Genomic DNA, 21,742 nt, shown 5'->3' on the forward strand with positions numbered 1-21,742 from the left:
TGCACAGTTAAAATTGAGACTACGTAGTAAAGCTCTTAAAACAAAAACAAGTGTTAACTTTTTTAAAAATGAAGCGTAACTTTGCTTTAAATAACAAACAAATCAATAAACATTCATAATAAATATGAATTCAGGTATAATGCATAGTTCAACATGATACCCTTCCTTCTATTTTATTAAACTGCTTGAACAAGGATAGGAGATCTATAACCTTTTCATCAGCCTCGTTCACAAGCTAAGGTGGATTGTGAGTGGGTTAATTATCTGAATTATTTTGTTTTGTTTGATCCTTTATGACATTTTCATCTCTTTTGCAATGTAAACTGCTATAGCAATGTTAAGCATTAAGACTCCGGAGGTCCAATGGCAAAGCAAAATCAAATGCTCCCTCTTCAGGTCAAAACCTTTAGCTGCATAAACTGAATAGAATGAGAATTTGGAAAAGGAGAAAAAAAATAATTCTTCTGCAGCCCAGGCTTTACAAACGTTCGTATTGAAACACTCTTGAATTCTTGTATTATAAGCACTGTGAGGTTCGGCCAAGCTTGTAATCTACAAAATTATTAAAAGTTCTTGGGAACACTACCCTGTGGTGATGTGATTAATGTTTTAGAATCAGCTGAACTATGACTGTAATCAAGCTCTCCAAAGACCTTCATCCTCAGGAACTACAACTGGCAAAATGAAAAGAGTGACAGAAAATAGAAGGACATTTTATTTTTAAGAAATAAATTTTAAAATTGCAAGCTTTATGGTAAAAGCTCAGCAGATTTGCATTTTGCACGGGGACTGTGGGTCACTCACCTGTAAGATGCATGTGGAACGTAGACCTCTCGAGACGGGAACTCTAGAATTTCTTTGATTGGTCGGCTACGGTTTTCAGAATATGGTTTGACTGGTAAAAGTTCAGGCGTGATGCAGCATGTGGGCTTCTCTGCAGCTGGTGAAACTTCGAGCTTTATTAATCCTGAAAAACGTCAACAATCGTGAATTAGAAAGAACTTGCAGCCCCTTTTCACATCCTTTAAAAATACCTCAATGCAACGATTGTTGTTCTGGAGATAGCTGCTGCTGCTGCCATTTTGTTACAAGCAAGATGGGGTTAATGATCGGTTATTGCATTTTTGGATGCTGGTTAGCTCAGTTGGCTAGTCTGTGGTTCAGAGGAATATGAACTGCATGAGTTTGATTCCTGTTGTGGCTGAGGTAGGCATCTGACCTGCCTCCTCACCCTGCCCCTGAAAGTGGAAGGCAAAGTAACACTGGCAAAAATAATCTGCTAAGATTACAGCTCAGGGTGAAGCAGCAGCAGACAATGAGTCAAGGTCTTGCCTTTACTACGGATCATATTCCAACATCTCCCAGTAGAGGGTGTAGAGCAATGGTCTCAAACTGATCTATGCAGACCCCTAGGGATTCAATGATTTTCCACAGGTCCAGGAAATAATGTGAAAGTGATTACTATAAAGGTTCAGTCTTACAGGCGAGTAATGTTGGCATCTGCTCAGGGTGCCATAGTCATGAATAAGTGAATATCTGAAATCTATCTCAATGTTTGGCAGAGCAACATGCATTTCATTTGTGTTGGCCCATTGGTTGAGGAAGAAATGTTGGCCAGCGCGGTGGCAGAACTCTGTTCTTCCTCGATTAGTGCTAACTGGATCTTCAACGCATATTGAAATGAAATGAAAATCGCTTATTGTCACAAGTAGGCTTCAAATGAAGTTACTGTGAAAAGCCCCTAGTTGCCACATTCCGGTGCCTGTTCGGGGAGGCTGGTACGAGAATTGAACCATGTTGCTGGCCTGCCTTGGTCTGCTTTCAAAGCCAGCGATTTAGCCGTGTGCTAAACCAGCCCCATTGAACAGGCTAACAGGACTTTAGTTTAATGGGCCATTCGAAAGACAGAATTTTAAACATTGCAGCATTTCATTAGTGCTGCCTAGAGTATCTTCAGTGGTGAGACTGTTTCAAACTGGGCCAAGCTGATATCTTAAGCATGAAAGGCTACAGATCGGGCTCTTAACCTGTACATACCAAACAATAAGAAATTTATGAATGATTATGACTCTCAATAACATTTTTCTTTTAAGCTATACCATTTTTATTAGCCATATATATGGCTTTAAATCAAGTTATTTAAAGCTTGCTGATTTATGTCACACACTTTCTGAACTGAACTTACAGTAGACGCTCAGTCAAGGGTGGCTGTATTCACACAAGGAACACAGAAAATTAGCAAGGGACTGGAATACAAGAACAAGGAAGTCTGGTTATATTTCTACAGGACTAAGATGATGTCATAATATACACCAGTATATCATGGTGCAGACACATACTGATGGACACACACAGGGACCAATCAATATGTACAAACACCGCAGCCAATCACCAGTTAGAATACACACACTATAAAGGCAGAGGGCACCACGGTTCCCGCTCATTCTGGGTGCTGCCTCTCAGTGTAACAGGAACTCATCCAGCCCAGCACAGACTCACATCACGTGCTGAGAGAATCAACTGGTTCGGACAAGGCTTAGGTATCTAGTTTAAGTTAGCATCATTTAGACCCACAGTCATCTTGTGTTAGTTAGTTAGAAGTTAGTTAATAAAATTGAGTTGAACCTTCATCAGTGTTGGAAGTGTCTGTTCATCTCTCAAGTCTACACTAGCCAACACATCAGATGAAACCACACCTGGAGTACTGTGTGCAGTCGTGCAGTTTTGGTCTCGATATCAAAGGAAGGATACGCATGATACAACTTCACTCAGTAGCGTTCAAGAACACTTCTGGTGGCGGCCATGGAGTGAGTGGTTGCACATTTGGTGGCTCCCACTCGAGGTTTAATTGTTTTTTTGCGGGGGAGGGGGGATGGGGATAGCCAGAGCCCCAGGCGAGGGCCACTATACTACCTGGTTGGGCTAGTTAACGGGAGCGAAGTGGGGTGTTGTCGGGGGGATGTGGGGGGGGGGGGGGGGGGGGTTGGTTCTTTGTTCGGTATTGGGGGGTAGGGATGCTGACGTCGGCAGGATTGGTGTGGCGCAGTTGGTGAATTAGGAAAGGAACGGGGTGGACATCTTTTGGTGGGCCCAGAAGAGTGCGAGAAGCGGACTGGGGGTTGGAGCTGGCTAAAGACTGGCAGAGAAGGGGGGTGGTGACACGGCCCATGGTTAGGAGCGTGTGGGGGACCCTCAAGCTCACTTAAAGATTGGGGCAGCCTTTCAAATTGCACCATGATCTCTGAAGAGCCGGTCTGGGTGGAAGAATCCAGCCCCATGTGTTTGGGCCTGGGGGTGTTTCTCCCTGGTCTAGTCCACACTCCAGAAATGTTTTCAGCAGTGTGGAGCTGAACTCACCGGCGAGAGTGGCTCCTCGGATATCGGGGCGCCATTTTGAAAGTGAGCTTGAAGGTCCCCCTCACCCCTGGACAATGCCACCGCCTCACCAGCAACAAGTGAACCCATCCGCTTTCAGGCCCCCTTTCAGGAGTCCCCTTCACTCCCGAAACTTTATGAAGCCTGTTCATACCCCCCTTTCATGGGCATGCCCCCCCATAGGCCTCGATCTTGGCCAGTGTCAATCTGGCACCCTCGCTCTGCCAGCCAGGCACCTAGGCAGTTCCCCAGCTGCCAGGATACTACCCTGCCCTGTCCCCAATCACCGGGGGGGGGGGGGGGGCACACCGCCAGTGACACACCTCACACCGCCAGTGACTCCTACATTCCGGGAGAATGTGGCCTCAACTAAACCGTGCATGTTTAAATGTGTCGCTTTTGACAAATCGCACACCAGTACTAATTCCCAAATGTTACCCTCCCATCTGATACAGAAATCCTTCAGCATGGGAACAGAGACAAGTTCAACCCAAGTAGCTATATAAGAAATCGCTACTAATAACTGCATAAAATCTTTATCGATTTATGGAATATTGCAGAAATAGCTCACTATCTCTCACTCTTGTGAAGAAAACTCAAAGCAGCTTTCTGGGTAATTAACACAGCGCAGACCTGTTCCCTCTGCCAAGGACATGTCTCTAATACAGACCCTGAAACAAGAGATTTCTAATCCGGATACAATTGGATCTCAGGACACAGAACCAAAACCAGTTGTCTGTGTGAAGGTTGATAGAGGCTGTCAAGAGCAAAGAGATTTTGAAGTGATCGACACTGGCTTTAGCCCAACACCACACTCTGGCTGACACCAGTTCACCGTTCAGAGGAGACTGCCGTCACCAGCTATAGAGACCAGCACTCCTCTGAATTCGATCTCAGTGTGCCCGAACAGGCGCAGTGGGGCGACTTGGGAATTTTCACAGTAACTTCATTTTAATGTTAATGTAAGCCTACTTGTGATATTAAATTATTATTATTTTTTTTTTAGAGTATCCAATTGTTATTTTTTTTCCAAGGGGCAATTTTAGCATCGCCAATCCGCCTAACCTGCACATCTTTGGGGTTGTGGGAGTGAAACCCACGCAGATATGGGGAGAATGTGCAAACTCCACGCGGACAGTGACCCAGGGCCAGGATTCAAACCCAGGTCCTCAGCGCCTCAGTCCCAGTGCTAACCACTGCGCCACGTGTCGCCCCATCACTAATAAAGATTAATGATTAATTAATTAATTTGCATGGTGTGAGGCCTGGCCGTGGGACCTGTGAATATGGGAGCTAGGAGACTGCAGCCTTGAACATATATTTAAATGAGTAGAATGGCTCATTCAGATATGATTATCTGGATCATGCCCAGCAATGCATTGGGCGTAGCAGGTTGGATGCATCATGCGTGGCTCGCCGCCCAGCGCAAAACATGTTTTTGGTCTCTCCCGTTATGCACCCGATATAACTGACAACGCGGTGGTTCCTGAGCGAGCACATTTGGCTCTGTGTTTCCCGGCACTTGCAGTGCCCGATCACATGCATGCAAAAAAAATGCCAGCTTGGCACCTTGTCAGTGCCAACCTGCCAACTTGTCAGTGCCACCTGGGCACCTTCGCAGTTCCTGGTGGCATACAGATGGCATTAGCAGGATACCCATGTGGCACCAGCAATACCAAGGCAACACCCTGCCCAAAGGGCAAGCAACTGGGGGCCTCTGACCCCTTTGAGAATATTTTATCATGTAAGTTTAAACGGTGTTTCGATAGTGTATGATAATTTTTTAAGTATTCAATGTTTTTTAAACACAAACAAATTTGTGTTTAAGGTTTTTGTATGGCTTTAACTATGTTTTCAATGCAATGATTGATCAGCATTGTACAAAGGTTCAGATGCAGTACAGTCCTTTCTCCAGTGACTACAGTCCTCTTCTTTACTCTACTGTAAATGACATAAGATATGAATGTATGTAGTGGACCCTGTGGTTTCATTTTGATATTGATTTAACGTCCAGCTATTTGTTGAGCATATGAGGTACTCCGCCAGTATCCGTTCGATTGAGAACCAGAAAGCCCCATAGTAACGCTGGCAAGTCTTGGAAAAACTCAGGAAATGAAAAAGAAAACAGGAATTCAACTTTCTCTTTCAAATAAATTGCCCCTGTTAAATTCTCATTAACTATCAATAAAACACAGCTAGCAAACGGTCCATTGAAGAAACCTTTAATATACTTAACATTCATCAATAGAAAGAATTGGTGGATGTTGAGTCTGGAGAAGGGTGTGTAGATAGCCTGGGTCACATTGAGATCCAAAAAGACGAGGTGTGGGCGTCTTGAAAAATATTAAGGCAGATAAGTCCCCAGGGCCTGATGGGATCTACCCCAGAATACTGAAGGAGGCTAGAGAGGAAATTGCTGAGGCTTTGACAGAAATCTTTGGACCCTCACTGTCTTCAAGTGATGTCCCGGAGGACTGGAGAATAGCCAATGTTGTTCCTTTGTTTAAGAAGGGTAACAAGGATAACCCAGGGAACTACAGCCCGGTGAGCCTTATGTCAGTGGTAGGGAAATTACTGGAGAGAATTCTTCGAGACAGGATCTACTCCCATTTGGAAGCAAATGGATGTATTAGTGAGAGGCAGCACAGTTTTGTGAAGGGGAGGTCGTGTCTCACTAACTTGATAGAGTTTTCCGAAGAGGTCACAAAGTTGATTGATGTAGGTAGGGCAGTGGATGTTGTCTATATGGACTTCAGTAAGGCCTTTGACAAGGTCCCTCATGGTAGATTGGTACAAAAGGTGGAGTCACACGGGATCAGAGGTGAGCTGGCAAGGTGGATACAGAACTGGCTAGGTCATAGAAGGCAGAGAGTAGCAATGGAAGGGTGTTTTTCTGATTGGAGGGCTGTGACTAGTGGTGTTCCGCAGGGATCAGTGCTGGGATCTTTGCTGTTCATGGTATATATAAATGATTTGGATTAAAATGTAACTGCTCTGATTAGTAAGTTTGCAGACGACACAAAGGTTGGTGGAATTGCGGATAGCAATGAGGACTGTCGGAGGATATAGCAGGATTTTGATCGTTTGGAGACTTGGGCGGAGAGATGGCAGACGGAGTTTAATCTGGACAAATGTGAGGTAATGCATTGTGGAAGGTCTAATGCAGGTAGGGAATATACAGTGAATGGTAGAACCTTCAAGAGTATTGAAAGTCAGAGAGATCTAGGTGTACATGTCCACAGATCACTGAAAGGAGCAACACAGGTGGAGAAGGTAGTCAAGAAGGCCTATGGCATGCTTGCCTTCATTGGCCGGGGCATTGAGTACAAGAATTGGCAAGTCATGTTGCAGCTGTATAGAACCTTAGTTAGGCCACACTTGGAGTATAGTGTTCTCTGGTTGCCACACTACCAGAAGGATGTGGAGGCTTTAGAGAGGGTGCAGAAGAGATTTACCAGGATGTTGCTTGGTATGAAGCGCGTTAGTTATGAGGAGCGGTTGAATAAATTTGGTTTGTTCCCACTGGAACGATGGAGGTTGACGGGCGACCTGATAGAGGTCTACAAAATTATGAGGGGCATAGACAGAGTGGATAGTCAGAGGCTTTTCCCCAGGGTAGAGGGGTCAATTACTAGGGGCATAGGTTTAAGGTGCGAGGGGCAAGGTTTAGAGTAGATGTACGAGGCAAGTTTTTTTACACAGAGGGTAGTGAGTGCCTGGAACCCGCTGCCGAAGAAGGTGGTGGAAGCAGGGACGATAGTGACATTTAAGGGGCATCTTGACAAATACATGACTAGGATGGGAATAGTGGGATACGGACCCAGGAAGTGTAGAAGATTGTAGTTTAGTCGAGCAGCATGGTCAGCACGGGCTTGGAGGGCCGAAGGACCTTTTCCTGTGCTGTACTTTTCTTTGTTTGTTCTTTTTTTTAAATTCACAAAGGAAGATAGCATAATTTTAGGCTCAGAAAACCATCAATCAATCAAAGCTAACAGTCTCCCTTTACAGCAACGTAAGCAACCCTCAAAGGGCTGAGTCCTTCAGTCATTTTTTGAATTCAGCCAAGCATTCCTAATCTGGCGATATGCCAACTGTTATCAACAAAACTAGGCGGAACAGATAGTCAGACATTTGTTTTGCCAGGTGGCCTAAATATGAATGTTAACCGAGCTTTATAATGGACTCAGGCTGGTAGGTGGCGGTTTATTTTATGAATAATATAAAGACATCCCAGTGTCACTTCAGAGCTCACTTGTTCAACACTTAATCGATACTGGTAAGGTGGTTATGGAGGATGCGTGGGTTTGGAGGGACATGAATACTTTGGAGGTGATATGGAGTGCATGGGTGATCTGGAGGATGCATGGCGGTGGGGGGGTTGGGTGAGGTGAGCGATCAGAACTGGGATCATGTCTCAGTGGATAGAGGTGGGCCTTCTAACCTGTCCATCTCTGCATTTGCCAGCTCTGTTGTTGCCTCAGGCCTGATTTGGGAGGCAGCGGGTCCGTTTCCAGTGGACCTGTTTCAGGCCTGTGCCTCCGTCCTCAGGATGAAAATATGACAGGTGGGCACTTCTAGGGCGGAGGCAAAACCACATTTCCAACTCCCAATTCCTGGCTGGAAGACAAATATCTGGCCCCCTGTTTCCTTTATCGAGGCCTGCATAGGCCATCCTAAAATAACTGGATTCGATCAAATTTTGATATACAGGAAGTCAATCGGTTACGTCCAATGGTGTAAATTCAACTTTTCAGCTCAATTCCTCATTAATTTCTAAACTAAATGTCAACTTCAAACTAGGCCTGATGTACTTTACAGTTTAAATGAAGTAGAGCTGATTACCTGATATTGTCCGCAATCTTCTTAGCGATGCAGAAGATCTTTTTAATTCAGCTAAAAACTTGAGCAAATCTTCGTCACTGAGCCTATCACCTTCCTGTAAATAACACAAAGAAAACTCAACACTTTTGGGTCCATTCGAGGATTGTTGAATGGTGGAATAAAAAAGGTTAATAGTGTTTCATTTAGAAGTGTTTAAGTAATAAAAATATTTAACCTAACTTGGTTTTAAAGGTATTTTAAATGCATTTGTTTCATCTTTCCCAGCTTGTTCACTCTGAATAGGATTCAGCGAAAGACTGAAGATTATATGGAGGAGTAACTTTGTCTTCGAAAGTAGTTCCCCTATAAAAAAGGGATGTTTATGGTGTCTTCAGTTTTACAGGTATGCCTATTTTGTGATTGATGTGGAGATGCTGGCGTTGGACTGGGGTAGGCACAGTAAGACATCTTACAACACCAGGTTAAAGTCCAACAGGTTTGTTTCGAATCACTAGCTTTCGGAACGCAGCTCCTTCCTCAGGTGAAATCTGAGGAAGGAGCTGTGCTCTGAAAGCTAGTGATTTGAAACAAACCTGTTGGACTTTAATCTGGTGTTCTAAGACATCTTACTATTTTGTGATTGTCATCGTATTTTGTTCCTGCTTCTACATGCTATTGCTTAACCTTGCATGTAATGACACATTGCAAAAAGCTATGTGATAGGCACGAATTCAAGAAACTCTTGTGACATAATTACCAAAGATTTCCTGATGAATGTGAAACTGTAACCTTGAAACTTCAATGCTCTCAGGAAAGGCAAGAAAAGAGAGCCTGTCACTTAGTTTTAAAGATCAGAACGAGGCCCTTCAGCTCACCATGTCTGTGCTGGCAATCAAGCACCTATCTATTCTAATCCAATTTTCTGGCACTTGGTCAGTAGCCTTGTATGCTATGGTGTTTCAAGTGCTCATCTAAATGTTTCTTCCACCTCTACCACACTTTCAGGCAGCATGTTCCAGATTCCCACCACTCGCTGGGTGAAAAGGGGTTTCTTCAAATTCCCTCTAAATCTCCTGCCGTTTACCTTAAATGTATGCTTCCTGGTTATATCTATGTCCTTTATAAATTTGTACACCTTAATCCGGTTCCCCCTCAGCCTTCTCTGCACTATGGAGAATAACCCCAGCCCAGCCAGCCTCTCTTCATAGCTGAAACTCTCCAGCCTAGGAAACATCCTGGTGAATCTTCTGTGCACCCTTTCTAGTGCAATCACATCCTTCCTATGGTGCAGCAACTAAAGTTCTCTGTACTTCTTAGCATCCTGCTGGTCATTGCATACTCCCTTGCCTCGCTAGTTATCCCAAAGTGGGTAGCACGGTAGCAAAGTGGTTAGCATAAATGCTTCACAGCTCCAGGGTCCCAGGTTCGAATCCCGGCTTGGGTCACTGTCTGTGCGGAGTCTGCACGTCCTACCCGTGTGTGCGTGGGTTTCCTCCGGGTGCTCCGGTTTCCTCCCACAGTCCAAAGATGTGCAGGTTAGGTAGATTGGCCAGGCTGAATTGCCCTTAGGGTCCAAATTGCCCTTAGTGTTAGGTGGGGTAACTGGGTTATGGGGATAGGGTGGAGGTGCTGACCTTGGATAGGGTGCTCTTTCCAAGAACTGGTGCAGACTCGATGGGCCGAATGGCCTCCTGCTGCACTGTAAATGCTATGAAAATGTATCACCTCACATTTTTCAGGGTTAAATTCCATTTCCCACTGTCCTGCTCATTTGACCAACCTCTCTATATCACCCTGTAATCTAAGGCTTTCCTCCTTGCTATTTGCCATATCATCAATTTTTGTGTCATCTGCAAACATACTGATCATACCATCCACATTCCCACTGAGATCATTAATGCACACCACAAACAGCAAGGTATACCCATATCTAATCCCTGTGGTACACCACGACATAGACTTCTAGCCACAAAAACCACCTTTGGCCAACACCCTCTGCCTCTTGCCACAAGGCCAATTTTGGATCCAATTTGCCAAATTGTCCTGGATTTCATGGGGCTCTGATCTTTTTGATCAGTCTCCCATGCGAGACCTTGTCACAGGTCCTATGTGGACTATATCAATGTCACTGCCCTCATCTACACACCAAGTCACCTCCTCGAAAAATTCAGTCAAATGAGTTGTACATGATTTCCCCTCGACATAGCCATGCTATAATGACTATAATGACCCAATTGCGTTCACACTTGAGATTTGCCAACAAATCTGCTCTATATCTCTCCCTCATTGTTTGGGGGCTTATAGTACTCTCTCAGCAACGTGATTGCTCCCTTTGTGTTTTTAAGTTTCACCCATTTGGCTGAGGAGCATGATAATATATCACCCTTCCTCACTGTAATAATTGATACATTGATCAATGTTGCTATACCACCTCCCCCATCTCACCTAATGATTCTGTACCCCGGAATATTGAACTGCCAGTCTTCCCCTCTGTCAACCATGTCTCTGTGATAGCAATATCATACTCCTATGAATTAATCAACACTCTCAGTTCATTGGCCCTACCCGCAAGACTCCTCGCATTAAAATGTCACCCCGCCATGCCATATTCCCTTGTGTCTCAACAGGTCACTCATTGCACTACCTCCCATACTGACTCGGTTTTTCTTCTATATTTGGCTGTGCAAGACCCCCTACTGTACCTCCACACTGTCACCCCGTCCCCCTGCCAATTTAGTTTCAACACATCTTGCCTCCTCCGACAATTTAGTTTAAACACATTTTGCACCCTCCCATTCTGATTTAGGTGCAACCTCTCCATCTCCATCTCCATCTCTGACCGTCCATGGAAATGGCCCCAGTGATCCAGGAAACTAAAACCTCCCTCCTACACCAAACCTTCAGCCACGCATTCATCTGCTTTATCCTCCTATTACTATATTCACTAACATATGGCCCTGGTAGTAATCCACAGACCTTTGAGGTCCTGCATTTCAATCTGCTATCTATCACAGAAAACTAGAGTACAGAAGAGGCCCTTCGGCCCATCGAGTGCACCGACGCATGAAAGGCCCTGAATCCCACTTGCCAGCACTTGGCCCATAGCCTTGAATGTTAAGGCATGCCAAGTACTCATCCAAGCATCCTGCCTCTACCACCCTCCCAGACAGTGCATTCCAGACCGTCACCACTCTCTGGGTAAAAAAGCTTTCCCTCAAATCCCCCCAAACCTCTCACCCCTCACTTTGAACTTGTGTCCCCTCATAACTGACCCTTCAACTAAGGGGAACAGCTGCTCCCTCTCCATCCTGTCCATGCCCCTCATAATTTTGTACACCTCAATCAGATCACCCCTCAGTCTCCTCTGTTCCAGAGAAAAATACCAAAGCCTATCCAACATCTCATTATAACTTACATGTTCCATCCCAGGCAACATTCTGTACAATCCCCCTCCCTGCCCCCCCCCCCCCCATCCCCCTAGCGCAATACATCTTTCCTATAATGTGGTAACCAGAATTGCACTCTTACTTTTCCAAAATGTAGCTTCGAATGGAGAATATCAACTTACCTACTACTATCAGCTCTCTCTCCCTTGTAGCATGTACCCCAGGTTGAGCTGTTGCTGACTGCGGAGTGTTCTCCTCTTGCACTCTCCTCTAGTACTCTCCACTACTATGCCTCTTTCTATGCTCTTCATTGAAGTCTTCCCCCTCTCTCTCCATGCTCTTTACTGCTGAAGTCTCACTTCCCTCCCTTCGCTTTTTATTCAACTCTTGCATCTCTCTCTCTCTGTGCTGTTTAAGTCTCGCCTCTCACTCCATGCACCTTAATGTGATCGAATGATGTATTTATTTCCAGTGTTAATTAGATAAATGTCTCTTTGAATCCAGTCATAATACATCCATTTTGTTTCCTCACTCTCCCACCATATCATCAGAAGATCGATGAAAGATAGAGAAACAGTATAAATAGCCCATAAAAACTACTTGCATAAGATTTTAACAACTAGCAAAAACAGAATCTTCTTGCATCTCTCTTTGACAGTACATTGCATCAGTTGTAGAGAAATAATTCAAACATGATGACATTGGTTTAATTTGAATATACTGCCTTGTTAAATTTGACAAAACAGGTCTGGCAACTCTTTACCAGGCTGAGAAAGAGTCAGTAGATCACTAGTCACTGGGTAGCATAGTTCAGAATAATTAAGTGAAATATTGTCTACTGTAAGTATTTAAGTATGTTAAATGGCTGTTATTTAGGTACTAAAAAATAAGTAAAGTAAATGTGCTCAATATTTTAAACTTAAAACAAGGCCTTTGTCACGTTCAACCACTTTCAAAGGCAAAAGTGGAATCTTTTGGAGCCATTTAATAAGTCCTGTAACTAAAAGCAACTACTTAATAGTGCTTCATCTTTCAGACATGTATTAAAGGCTTAGCAAGATAGCTAGGCAAACAGAGACACCTATTGGTAAATCTGTGCTCCCAAGTCCTAGAAACTGTCTATTTTGTTCTTACTTTTACTCTTATTGCCTTGACTTGGCTAAGTTTTGTGGACATGGAGGCTATAGTAAAGCAATGATTCCTCATTGTTTGATAAATTCCAAATCAGAGCAGAAACTAAGTGAATGGCATGATGGATTTCACTTTCACATGTGGTCTGTGAGGTGTCTTGATGTGTGGCTCAAAAGAATCTTCAAAATGCCTTTAACTGTAATCCTGCATGAGGTGAAAAACACCATACAGCTAGACAGGACTGAAAAGTACCTGTTTAAAGAAGTTGCTGACGGTAATTGTGGCAGTTTTGAAGTTGGACAGATTATACTGATCCTCCAGAAGAGCTGACCTCTCAGAAAGTCGCCTTTGATGTGCAAAGGTTTTCTTGTCACCACTGTTTCCTTTACCTTGTTAGGGTACAACAGAAAAATAAAGGTACTTTATTATAGTTCGCAACACAGAAAATGTTTAAATTCCACTGCAGTGAGAATTTATTTTTTTCTATATTACCATTGATGTTTTCAACCTCCATTGAATCTCTGTCTGATACTGTGTTGACCATATTCATGATGTTTATGTTAGCCCAGGCAAATGGCATACGGTATTTCCCGAGTCGCTGACAAAAAGACTCTGCTTGAGATTTAAGCTTCTCAATTTTATCTTTATTCTGGGGGAAGAAAAAAATTAAAAACTTATAAGGCGCACATTAATGATTTGAGAGGAACATAAGAAATGAACAGGACATTCACCCCCTTTCAAGCCTTTTCCACTATACAATTTCCTATTACAATGGTGACTTTGTTTAAAAAGTACTTCAGTGGTTTAAAGCACTTTAGGGTATTATCAAAGGCATCCATAACTGCATATAGTCTTTCAGCCATAAGTCTTTCTTTCTTAGATCATGGCTGACTTGTATCTCAACACCATTGATCCGTATGCACTGATAAACATGTGTAACAAAAACCTACTGATCTCAATCTTAAAGGCTCCAATTAACCCAACACCACGAAGCAAGTTTTATTAAGAAGCAGCACAGTGGTTAGCACGGTTGTTTCACAGAGCTTGGCTCCCAGGTTTGATTCCCAGCTTGGGTCACTGTCTGTGCGGAGTCTGCACATTCTCCCAGTGTCTGCGTGGGTTTCCTCCGGGTGCTCCGGTTTCCTCCCACAAGTCCCGAAAGACGATGGTTAGGTAATTTGGACATTCTGAATTCTCCCTCTGTGTACCCAAATAGGCGCTGGAGTGTGGTGACTAGGGGCTTTTCACAGTAACTTAATTGCAGTGTTAATGTAAGCATACTTGTGACAATAAAAAGATTATTATTATTAGATGTATGCTTTTGAAGAAAATGTATCTACATAGATAGATACAAGGATGGCTGAGAGACAGAAAAAAGAATAAGGATATAAACAAATCGTTTTCGGTTAGCAGGATGTGGATAATACTATTCCCAGGAATCTGTTCCAGGACCTCCTGCATTTTTTAATTTATATAAAATTGTGGATGCAGGTACAAGACAACTGATAAAAAGTTTGTTGTTGGTACCAAATTTGAAGGCATGATAAACTGAAAGACATAATGAAAGAGGTTGTAGGAGGATCGAGGATGGTGGAGGGTTTAGCAACTAGGCAGTGAAGGATGATGATGGGTTAGCTACTGTTGGCTGAGATGGTGACTACATGTTTGCAAATTGTATTGATGCGTGTTGATCAACCTCCATGCAGAGTGCTGAAGTCATTAAGTCACAAATGAGATCAAGAAGGTGGGATTGAAATGGATGGAGATATAATGTGACAAAGACAGTACAAATATCAGCTTGGCTTTGGGTTCAGGCCAAAGATCTGCAGACGGACACATGAAGGGAACAGAGCCTGGTTAGCCAATTCAGGCCTACATCACTGACAGAATGACTGCCCAGGAGCTGTTGCAAGTAGGCACTCTAGTAACCAGAAAGGAGATCTAAATGGAAACAAGAACTTGTGAGGGGAATTTATGGGTAACTAAAGTTTTAAATCAACATTTAATAAATACTACTGTGAGTTCAAAACAGTCAGTGTGTTGAGCAGTTCCTTTTGTTCAGACGCATATTCACTGCAGTTCTAGGTCCTCGGACTTAGTGTGGAAGAATGGGGAAAAGGTCGGAGGTAAAACTCTCCAGAGCAGCCAGATAGAAAATGCCACTCAATGCAGAGAAATGGGAAGTAATTGATTTCAGACAAAAGGAACTGGACTTGATGTTATAGGGAGTAAAGTTTCTGTTTCAATATGCTATTAACACAAACACACTGCAGCTGAATCAACATAAAAGATTGGGGGAATTTTAAATCAAATTGAGTTAATTAACAATGGTTCATGGTTCATTTTCATTTCACTGGATCAGGCACCGCCTACAAACGGGCCACAACTCCAGGTCGATAGGGAGATTCTGCTCAGTGTGCTGGTTTGGGAAGACTCTTCAAATTCTGTTCATTTTCTTACAGGTCACAGGCACTAGTACATATGTTTTAAAAGGTTTTTCATATCAGGAAACACTGAATTAGTATACACCAATGAAACAATTAAATGATTCAGCTGTGCTTTTTTAAAGTCACCTTCATTCTTTTTTCATCTAGTTCGTCAGTTGAGGACTAGATGTGGCTCCAATGGCGCAATCGGTTAGCGTGCGGTACGTATACAGTTAAGGACTAGATACCTGATTTAAAAATGATTAATTTTGGTGATGCAGCTATTTTCCTCTGTAATAATAAAACCGCACCAGGTTTTAAATACATTGGGAAATATGTTTTTGATGGAAAGAAATCAAAATAAAATATTATGTTCCATTACACTGCCCAACTGCGTGGTCTACCTTTGTAAATCTCTTTCAGCACATTTTGGCCGTAATTTCCTGACTGCCTCAAAAAAAAGATTCTACGTCTTAAACATAGTGACGGTGAATATAAAAGCAAAGACGCCTTTTGTACAAGACAGTTGGAAGAACGCATGCGTTGTTGGTCAACTCATTAGAGAAATAACTGAGCAGATGCAAGCATGATAGAAAGCACGACACCGAAGACCCAAAGGTTGTGCTGGGAGGGGAAATCTGGTATTGGGGGAGGCTTCTTTGGGGGGGTGGGTGGGGCGTGTAAAGAAAATTAGGATATAAGTTACTAAAGAACGCAGTAAAACTTTCCGCTCGCCACTGATCCGATCCTAAAATCTCACCTCCCCCGCCCCCCCATCCCATCTCCCAGCCTCTGCAACGGAGATTAGAGGCAGAGGTGGGGTCCAGTGACTGGATCTGCCCATATGCCTTCCATCGACGTTAATGGATAGGAAACATCTACCTCTTTATTTACCTCTTTTTTCGTTTAATAAAATGAAAGACAGCGTTTCAGAGTCTGTGATTGCATTTTGTTGCGGTAAGTCAGGGCTTTTTAGGAGTATAATGTATTGGTGCAAAGTTGTGTGATTCACCATTAGTTAAAATCTACATTCAAGCATTTGGGGTTGACAAGTACTAGTAGTGGTAAACCTGCAAAAATTTTAAATAAAAGTTGTGCAGGATGACGAAAACATTAGCAGAAAAGAAAATATCAGATACCTTTGCTGACTCGGATTCTTTCATTACTAGATATGGTTCAGCACAATCTCCAATCTCTCCCTGCTGAAGGACTTTTTCAATCTAAAAACAGCAAAAATGAGTAAATAACTGGGACACAGGAGTATACTTAGCTGGATTAATCCACAGGTACTTTCTTAAATAACAAATCCATCTCTCTTGAGACCACAGGCGGAATTCTCCATTTCTGACGCCAAAATCGTGTTCAGCGATCAGCTGGAGGATCTCCGTTTGTGACGGAATTGGGGGCGGCGTTGCTTTCCCGATGCTCTGCCCCGTTCAAAGCGGCGTGCTCTGGGAGTACGCCGCATCAATGGCCTTAGGATGTTACCTGAGGCCCTCCCTCCGATGCTCTGTCCCCAACCGGCCAAGTTCCTGACGGCGTGGGTCTCTCATACTATTTTCTGTCGGGAACTCGGCATGACGGCTGCGGAATCAGTCCAGCGCAGGCAGAATCTGGGGAGAGCTGATCCACGGGCAGGGGGACTTTGGCAGGGTCTGGCGGCACTGTTGGAGGGTGGTCCAGGGGTCGCGAGCTTGGCCAAAGGGGGGGGCACTATTTGGCAAGCCGGGTCTGCGTGCGGCCAGCGCCATGTTGCACTACCTCAAAAAAAAAGGATTCTAGGTCTTAAATATAGTGGCGGTGAATATAAAAGCAAAAACGCCTTTTGTACAAGACAGTTGGAAGAATCCGCCTTGCGCATGTGCGGCCACGGACCCAGCAATTCTCCCGCCGTATCGGCATCTAGAGCCGGGTGCTCTACACTGCCTGCCTGATAACCCCCCATCAAAAGGAGGATCAGGTGGCCGTTTTGCGCCTATTTTTCAGTCATAAAACGCCACCATTCCCACGCCCGCGTCAGGACATAGCCTGGAAATCGGAGTATCCAGCCCCACATCTTTATCTGACTGTTCATGTATATGTATACACCTATTCATGTGGATGTATTGTACACCTTCCTGGATTTTTCACCAGAAGTAAAAGGAACTGGCGGAGAGCAGGAGCTTGTTGCAGGAGCTCACAAAGAAAATCCTGCCACATCCTGCTGGAGAAGTGGATAATTCCAGCAGGAGATCCTGGTCAAAATTGCCAGTGTAATCAAGCAACCACTTGGCACAACACACTCAAATAATCAAAGCACTTTACCTTAATGACCAGGTAGATGTCCGGAGAAGGATACGTAATGGAGAAGATGGCCGACCTACTCAGACTGGATGGTGCCATTTGATTTGTGTGTGGACGAAGAAAGGCCTTTATCTGGTCACTGTTCAAATCACAGTAAAAATTTTCTGAAATCTGAAAAAAAAATGACATTCGCCTTTTAGGATTTGGATTTGTTTATTGTCACATGTACCGAGGTACAGTGAAAAGTATTTTTCTGCAAGCAGCTCAACAGATCATTCAGTACTTGGAAGAAAAGGGAATTAAACAAAATTCAAGAAAATACATGAGAATACATAATAGGGCAACACAAGGTATACAATGTAACTACATAAGCATTGGCATCGGTTGAAGCATACAGGGTGTAGTGTTAATGAGGTCAGTCAATAAGAGGGTCATTTAGGAGTCTGGTGACAGTGGGGAAGAAGCTGTTTTTGAGTAGGTTCGTGCGTGTTCTCAGACTTCTGAATCTCCTGCCCGATGGAAGAAGTTGAAAAAGTGAGTAAGCCAGGTGGGAGGGATCCTTGATTATGCTGCCCGCTTTCCCCCGGCAGCGGGAGGTGTAGATGGAATCAATGGATGGGAGGCAGGTTCGTGTGATGGACTGGGCGGTATTCACGACTCTCTGAAGTTCCTTGCGGTCCTGGGCCGAGCAGTTGCCATATCAGGCTGTGATGCAGCCCGATAGGATGCTTTCTATAGTGCATCTGTAAAAGTTGGTAAGGGTTAATGTGGACATGCCGAATTTCTTTAGTTTCCTGAGGAAGTATAGGCGCAGTTGTGCTTTCTTGGTGATAGCGTCGACGTGAGTGGACCAGGATAGATTTTTGGTGATGTGCACCCCTAGGAATTTGAAACTGCTCACCATCTCCACCTCGGCTCCGTTGATGCTGACAGGGGTGTGTACAGTACTTTGCTTCCTGAAGTCGATGACCAGCTCTTTAGTTTTGCTGGCATTGAGGGAGAGATTGTTGTCGTTACACCACTCCACTAGGTTCTCTATCGCCCTCCTGTATTCGGACTCGTCGTTATTCGAGATCCGGCCCACTATGGTCGTATCGTCAGCAAACTTGTAGATGGAGTTGGAACCAAGTTTTGCCACGCAGTCGTGTGTGTACACGGAATAGAGTAGGGGGCTAAGTACGCAGCCTTGCGGGGCACCGGTATTGAGGACTATTGTGGAGGAGGTGTTGGTGTTCATTCTTACTGACTGTGGTCTGTTGGTCAGAAAGTCAAGGATTCAGTTGCAGAGTGGAGAGCCAAGGCCTAGGTTTTGGAGCTTTGATATGAGCTTGGCTGGGATTATGGTGTTGAAGGCGGAGCTGTAGTCAATAAATAGGAGTCTGATGTAGGAGTCCTTGTTTTCGAGATGCTCTAAGGATGAGTGTAGGGCCAGGGAAATGGCGTCTGATGTGGACCGGTTGCGACGGTATGCGAATTGAAGTGGGTCAAGGCGTTCCGGGAGTATGGAGGTGATGCGCTTCATGATCAGCCTCTCGAAGCACTTCATTATAACTGACGTCAGGGCCACCGGGCGGTAGTCATTGAGGCATGTTGCCTGGTTCTTCTTTGGTACCGGTATGATGGTGGTCTTCTTGAAGCAAGTGGGGACCTCGGAGTGGAGTAGGGATAGGTTAAAGATGTCTGTGAATACCTCTGCCAGCTGGTATGCGCAGGCTCTGAGTGCACGACCAGGGATCCCGTCCGGGCCCATCGCCTTCCGTGGGTTCACTTTCAGGAAGGCCGATCTGACATCGGAAACTGTGATGGTGGGTATGGGTGAATTATGGGCTGCTGGGGCACTCGACAGCGGATTGTTGGTTACCTGCTCAAACCGAGCATAGAATACATTAAGTTCATCGGGGAGGGGTGCACTGCTGCCAGAGATACTGCTCGGCTTCGCTTTGTAGCCCGTTATGTTGTTTAGTCCTTGCTACAACCGCCGAGAGTCTGTCTGTGACTCTAGCTTAGTTTGATATTCTCTCTTGGCATCTCGGATGGCTTTGCGGAGGTCGTACCTGGATTTCTTGTATAGGACAGGGTCGTCTGCCTTGAACGCCTCAGATCTGTCCTTCAGTAGGGAGTCAATCTCGCGGTTGAGCCATGGTTTCCGGTTGGGGAACGTACGTACTGCTTTCTTTGGCACGCAGTCGTCCACACATTTGCTGATGAAGTCTGTGACGGTGGTGGCATACTCATTTAAGTTAGTCGCTGAGTTCTTAAATATGGACCAATCCACCGCCTCTAAGCAGTCACGTAAGAGCTCTTCTGTCTCCTCGGACCAGCACTGCACAACCTTCTTAGCTGGATTCTCCCGCTTGAGTTTCTGCTTGTAAGCCGGGAGAAGGAGCACAGTCTTATGGTCTGATTTCCCAAAGTGCGGTCGGGGGATGGAATGGTAGGCGCCCTTGATTTTTGAGTAGCAGTGGTCAAGAGTGTTGTCGCCCCTGGTGGGACAGGAGATGTGCTGGTGGAATTTTGGCAGTACACTCTTGAGGTTGGCTTTGTTGAAGTCTCCGGCCACAATGAACAGGGCCTCCGGGTGTTCTGTTTCATAGTTGTTTATGACTGTGTACAGTTCATCCAGCGCCTTCCTCACTTCTGCCTGGGGTGGGATGTAGACCGCCGTGATAATGGCTGAAGTGAACTCACGTGGAAGATAGTATGGGCAGCACTTTACGGTCAAGTATTCCAGGTCTGGGGAGCAGTAGGTCGCCAGGGTCACCACATCAAAGCACCAGGAGGAGTTGATGAGGAGGCAAACTCCTCCACCCTTCGCTTTGTCTGAAGATGCCGTGCGGTCCGCCCGGTGAATAGAGAAGCCTTCAGGTTGTATGGCACAGTCCGGTGAGGCGGGGGTGAGCTATGTCTCTGTGAAACAGAGCACACAGCAGTCTCTTACTTCCCTCTGAGAGGTAAGTCTGGCGTTAAGTTCATCCAGCTTGTTTTCAATCGCTTGGACGTTTGCCAGGAGTATGCTGGGGAGAGGGGTCTTGAAACCGCGTTTTAGTGAAGAAAACAAAAAAAAACACTTTCCACATAATGCAGAATAATATTAACTCAACCTCTAACGGATTTGGGGTTATGGAATCAAGATGAATCAATTCAGGCAAGATTTGAGGGGCAGAATGGCTGTTTTTATTCCAATGCTCCAGCAAACATATCTCAATTTTCTCAGACTTAATGGGGAAACTAAGCCTGGGGCACAGGCGCTGTGAAGCAACAGTGCTAACCATAGTGCAACTCTGCCGCCCTCAATCTGCTCTAAAATTGTACTTATTGTCGAGCTAAATGAACAAGTTCACCCTGAAGGGAGAGCTACTTTTAATCATCTATAGATTTTCAAATAATTAGTATGACACATTGCTGGCAGGTAAGACATGGCATCAATAAATAGTTAAGCTATGTAGAGATATTTTAGATGCATGCAAGTACTTTTTTGTTAACTTAGGGTGACTAATTCATTTTTTTACCCCAATTAAGGACAATTTAACGTGGCCAATCTACCTACCCTGCACATGTTCTGGATTTGTAGGGATAAGACCCACGCAGACACGGAGAGAATGTGCAAACTCCACACGGACAGTGACCGGGGTCGGGATCTAATCTGGGTCCTCGCCGCCTGTGAGGCAGCAGTGCTAACCACTGCATCACTGTGCTGTCCTTTGATGCATGTAAGTATTTAGGCCTTCCTGGTTTAATTCTAGATAATCTGGAGAAGTTGAAAATGTAAAAATAGCTCCCCACCAGAAGAGATTGAGAAATAAGAAGTTAATTAAGAGAAACAGGTCTGTCACAGTGATAATTGAGAAGAGGGCTCTCCGGCAGTCTTTGATTGTTGGATATTTTTGGAGCTACCTCCCTCTTATATCCTATAAACTAGAAACATCCTGGGGGTTACCACTGACCAGAAATTGAACTGAACTAGTCACATAGTACAGTGGCTACAAGAGCAGTACAGAAGCTAGGAATCCTGCAGTATGTAACGTACCTCCCCAAAACCTACAAGGCACAAGTCAGGAGTGTGATGGAATACTCTCCATTTGCCTGGACGAGTGCTTCTCCAAAAACACACAAGAAGCTCGATACCATCCAGCACAAAGCAGCCTGCTTTATTGGCACCCCTTCCACAAACATCCATTCCCTCCACCACCGCTGCACAGTAGCAGCAGTGTGCATCATGTACAAGATGTACTGCAGGAACTCACCAGGCTCCATAGGAAGCACATTCCAACCCCATGACCACTAACATCTAGAAAGAGAAGGGCAGCCGGTACATGGGAA

General features: G+C 44.6%; 1 protein-coding gene across 2 annotated transcripts in view; it reads right to left on the minus strand.

Moving 5' to 3' along the window:
• dock8 (dedicator of cytokinesis 8) overlaps positions 1–21,742 on the minus strand; it is a 368,411-nt gene that overhangs the window by 199,442 nt on the left and 147,227 nt on the right. For both annotated transcript variants that reach the window (XM_038804697.1, XM_038804698.1), the window contains exons 9-14: positions 17,444–17,593; positions 16,279–16,359; positions 13,206–13,362; positions 12,966–13,102; positions 8,218–8,311; positions 805–967 (exon numbers count right to left, since the gene is read on the minus strand). In XM_038804697.1, the coding sequence (XP_038660625.1) occupies positions 805–967; positions 8,218–8,311; positions 12,966–13,102; positions 13,206–13,362; positions 16,279–16,359; positions 17,444–17,593 (782 nt within the window). The remainder of the gene's footprint in view (positions 1–804; positions 968–8,217; positions 8,312–12,965; positions 13,103–13,205; positions 13,363–16,278; positions 16,360–17,443; positions 17,594–21,742) is intronic.

Source organism: Scyliorhinus canicula, chromosome 8 (assembly GCF_902713615.1).
Source record: "Scyliorhinus canicula chromosome 8, sScyCan1.1, whole genome shotgun sequence".
In the NCBI taxonomy this organism is placed as follows: Eukaryota; Metazoa; Chordata; class Chondrichthyes; order Carcharhiniformes; family Scyliorhinidae; genus Scyliorhinus; species Scyliorhinus canicula.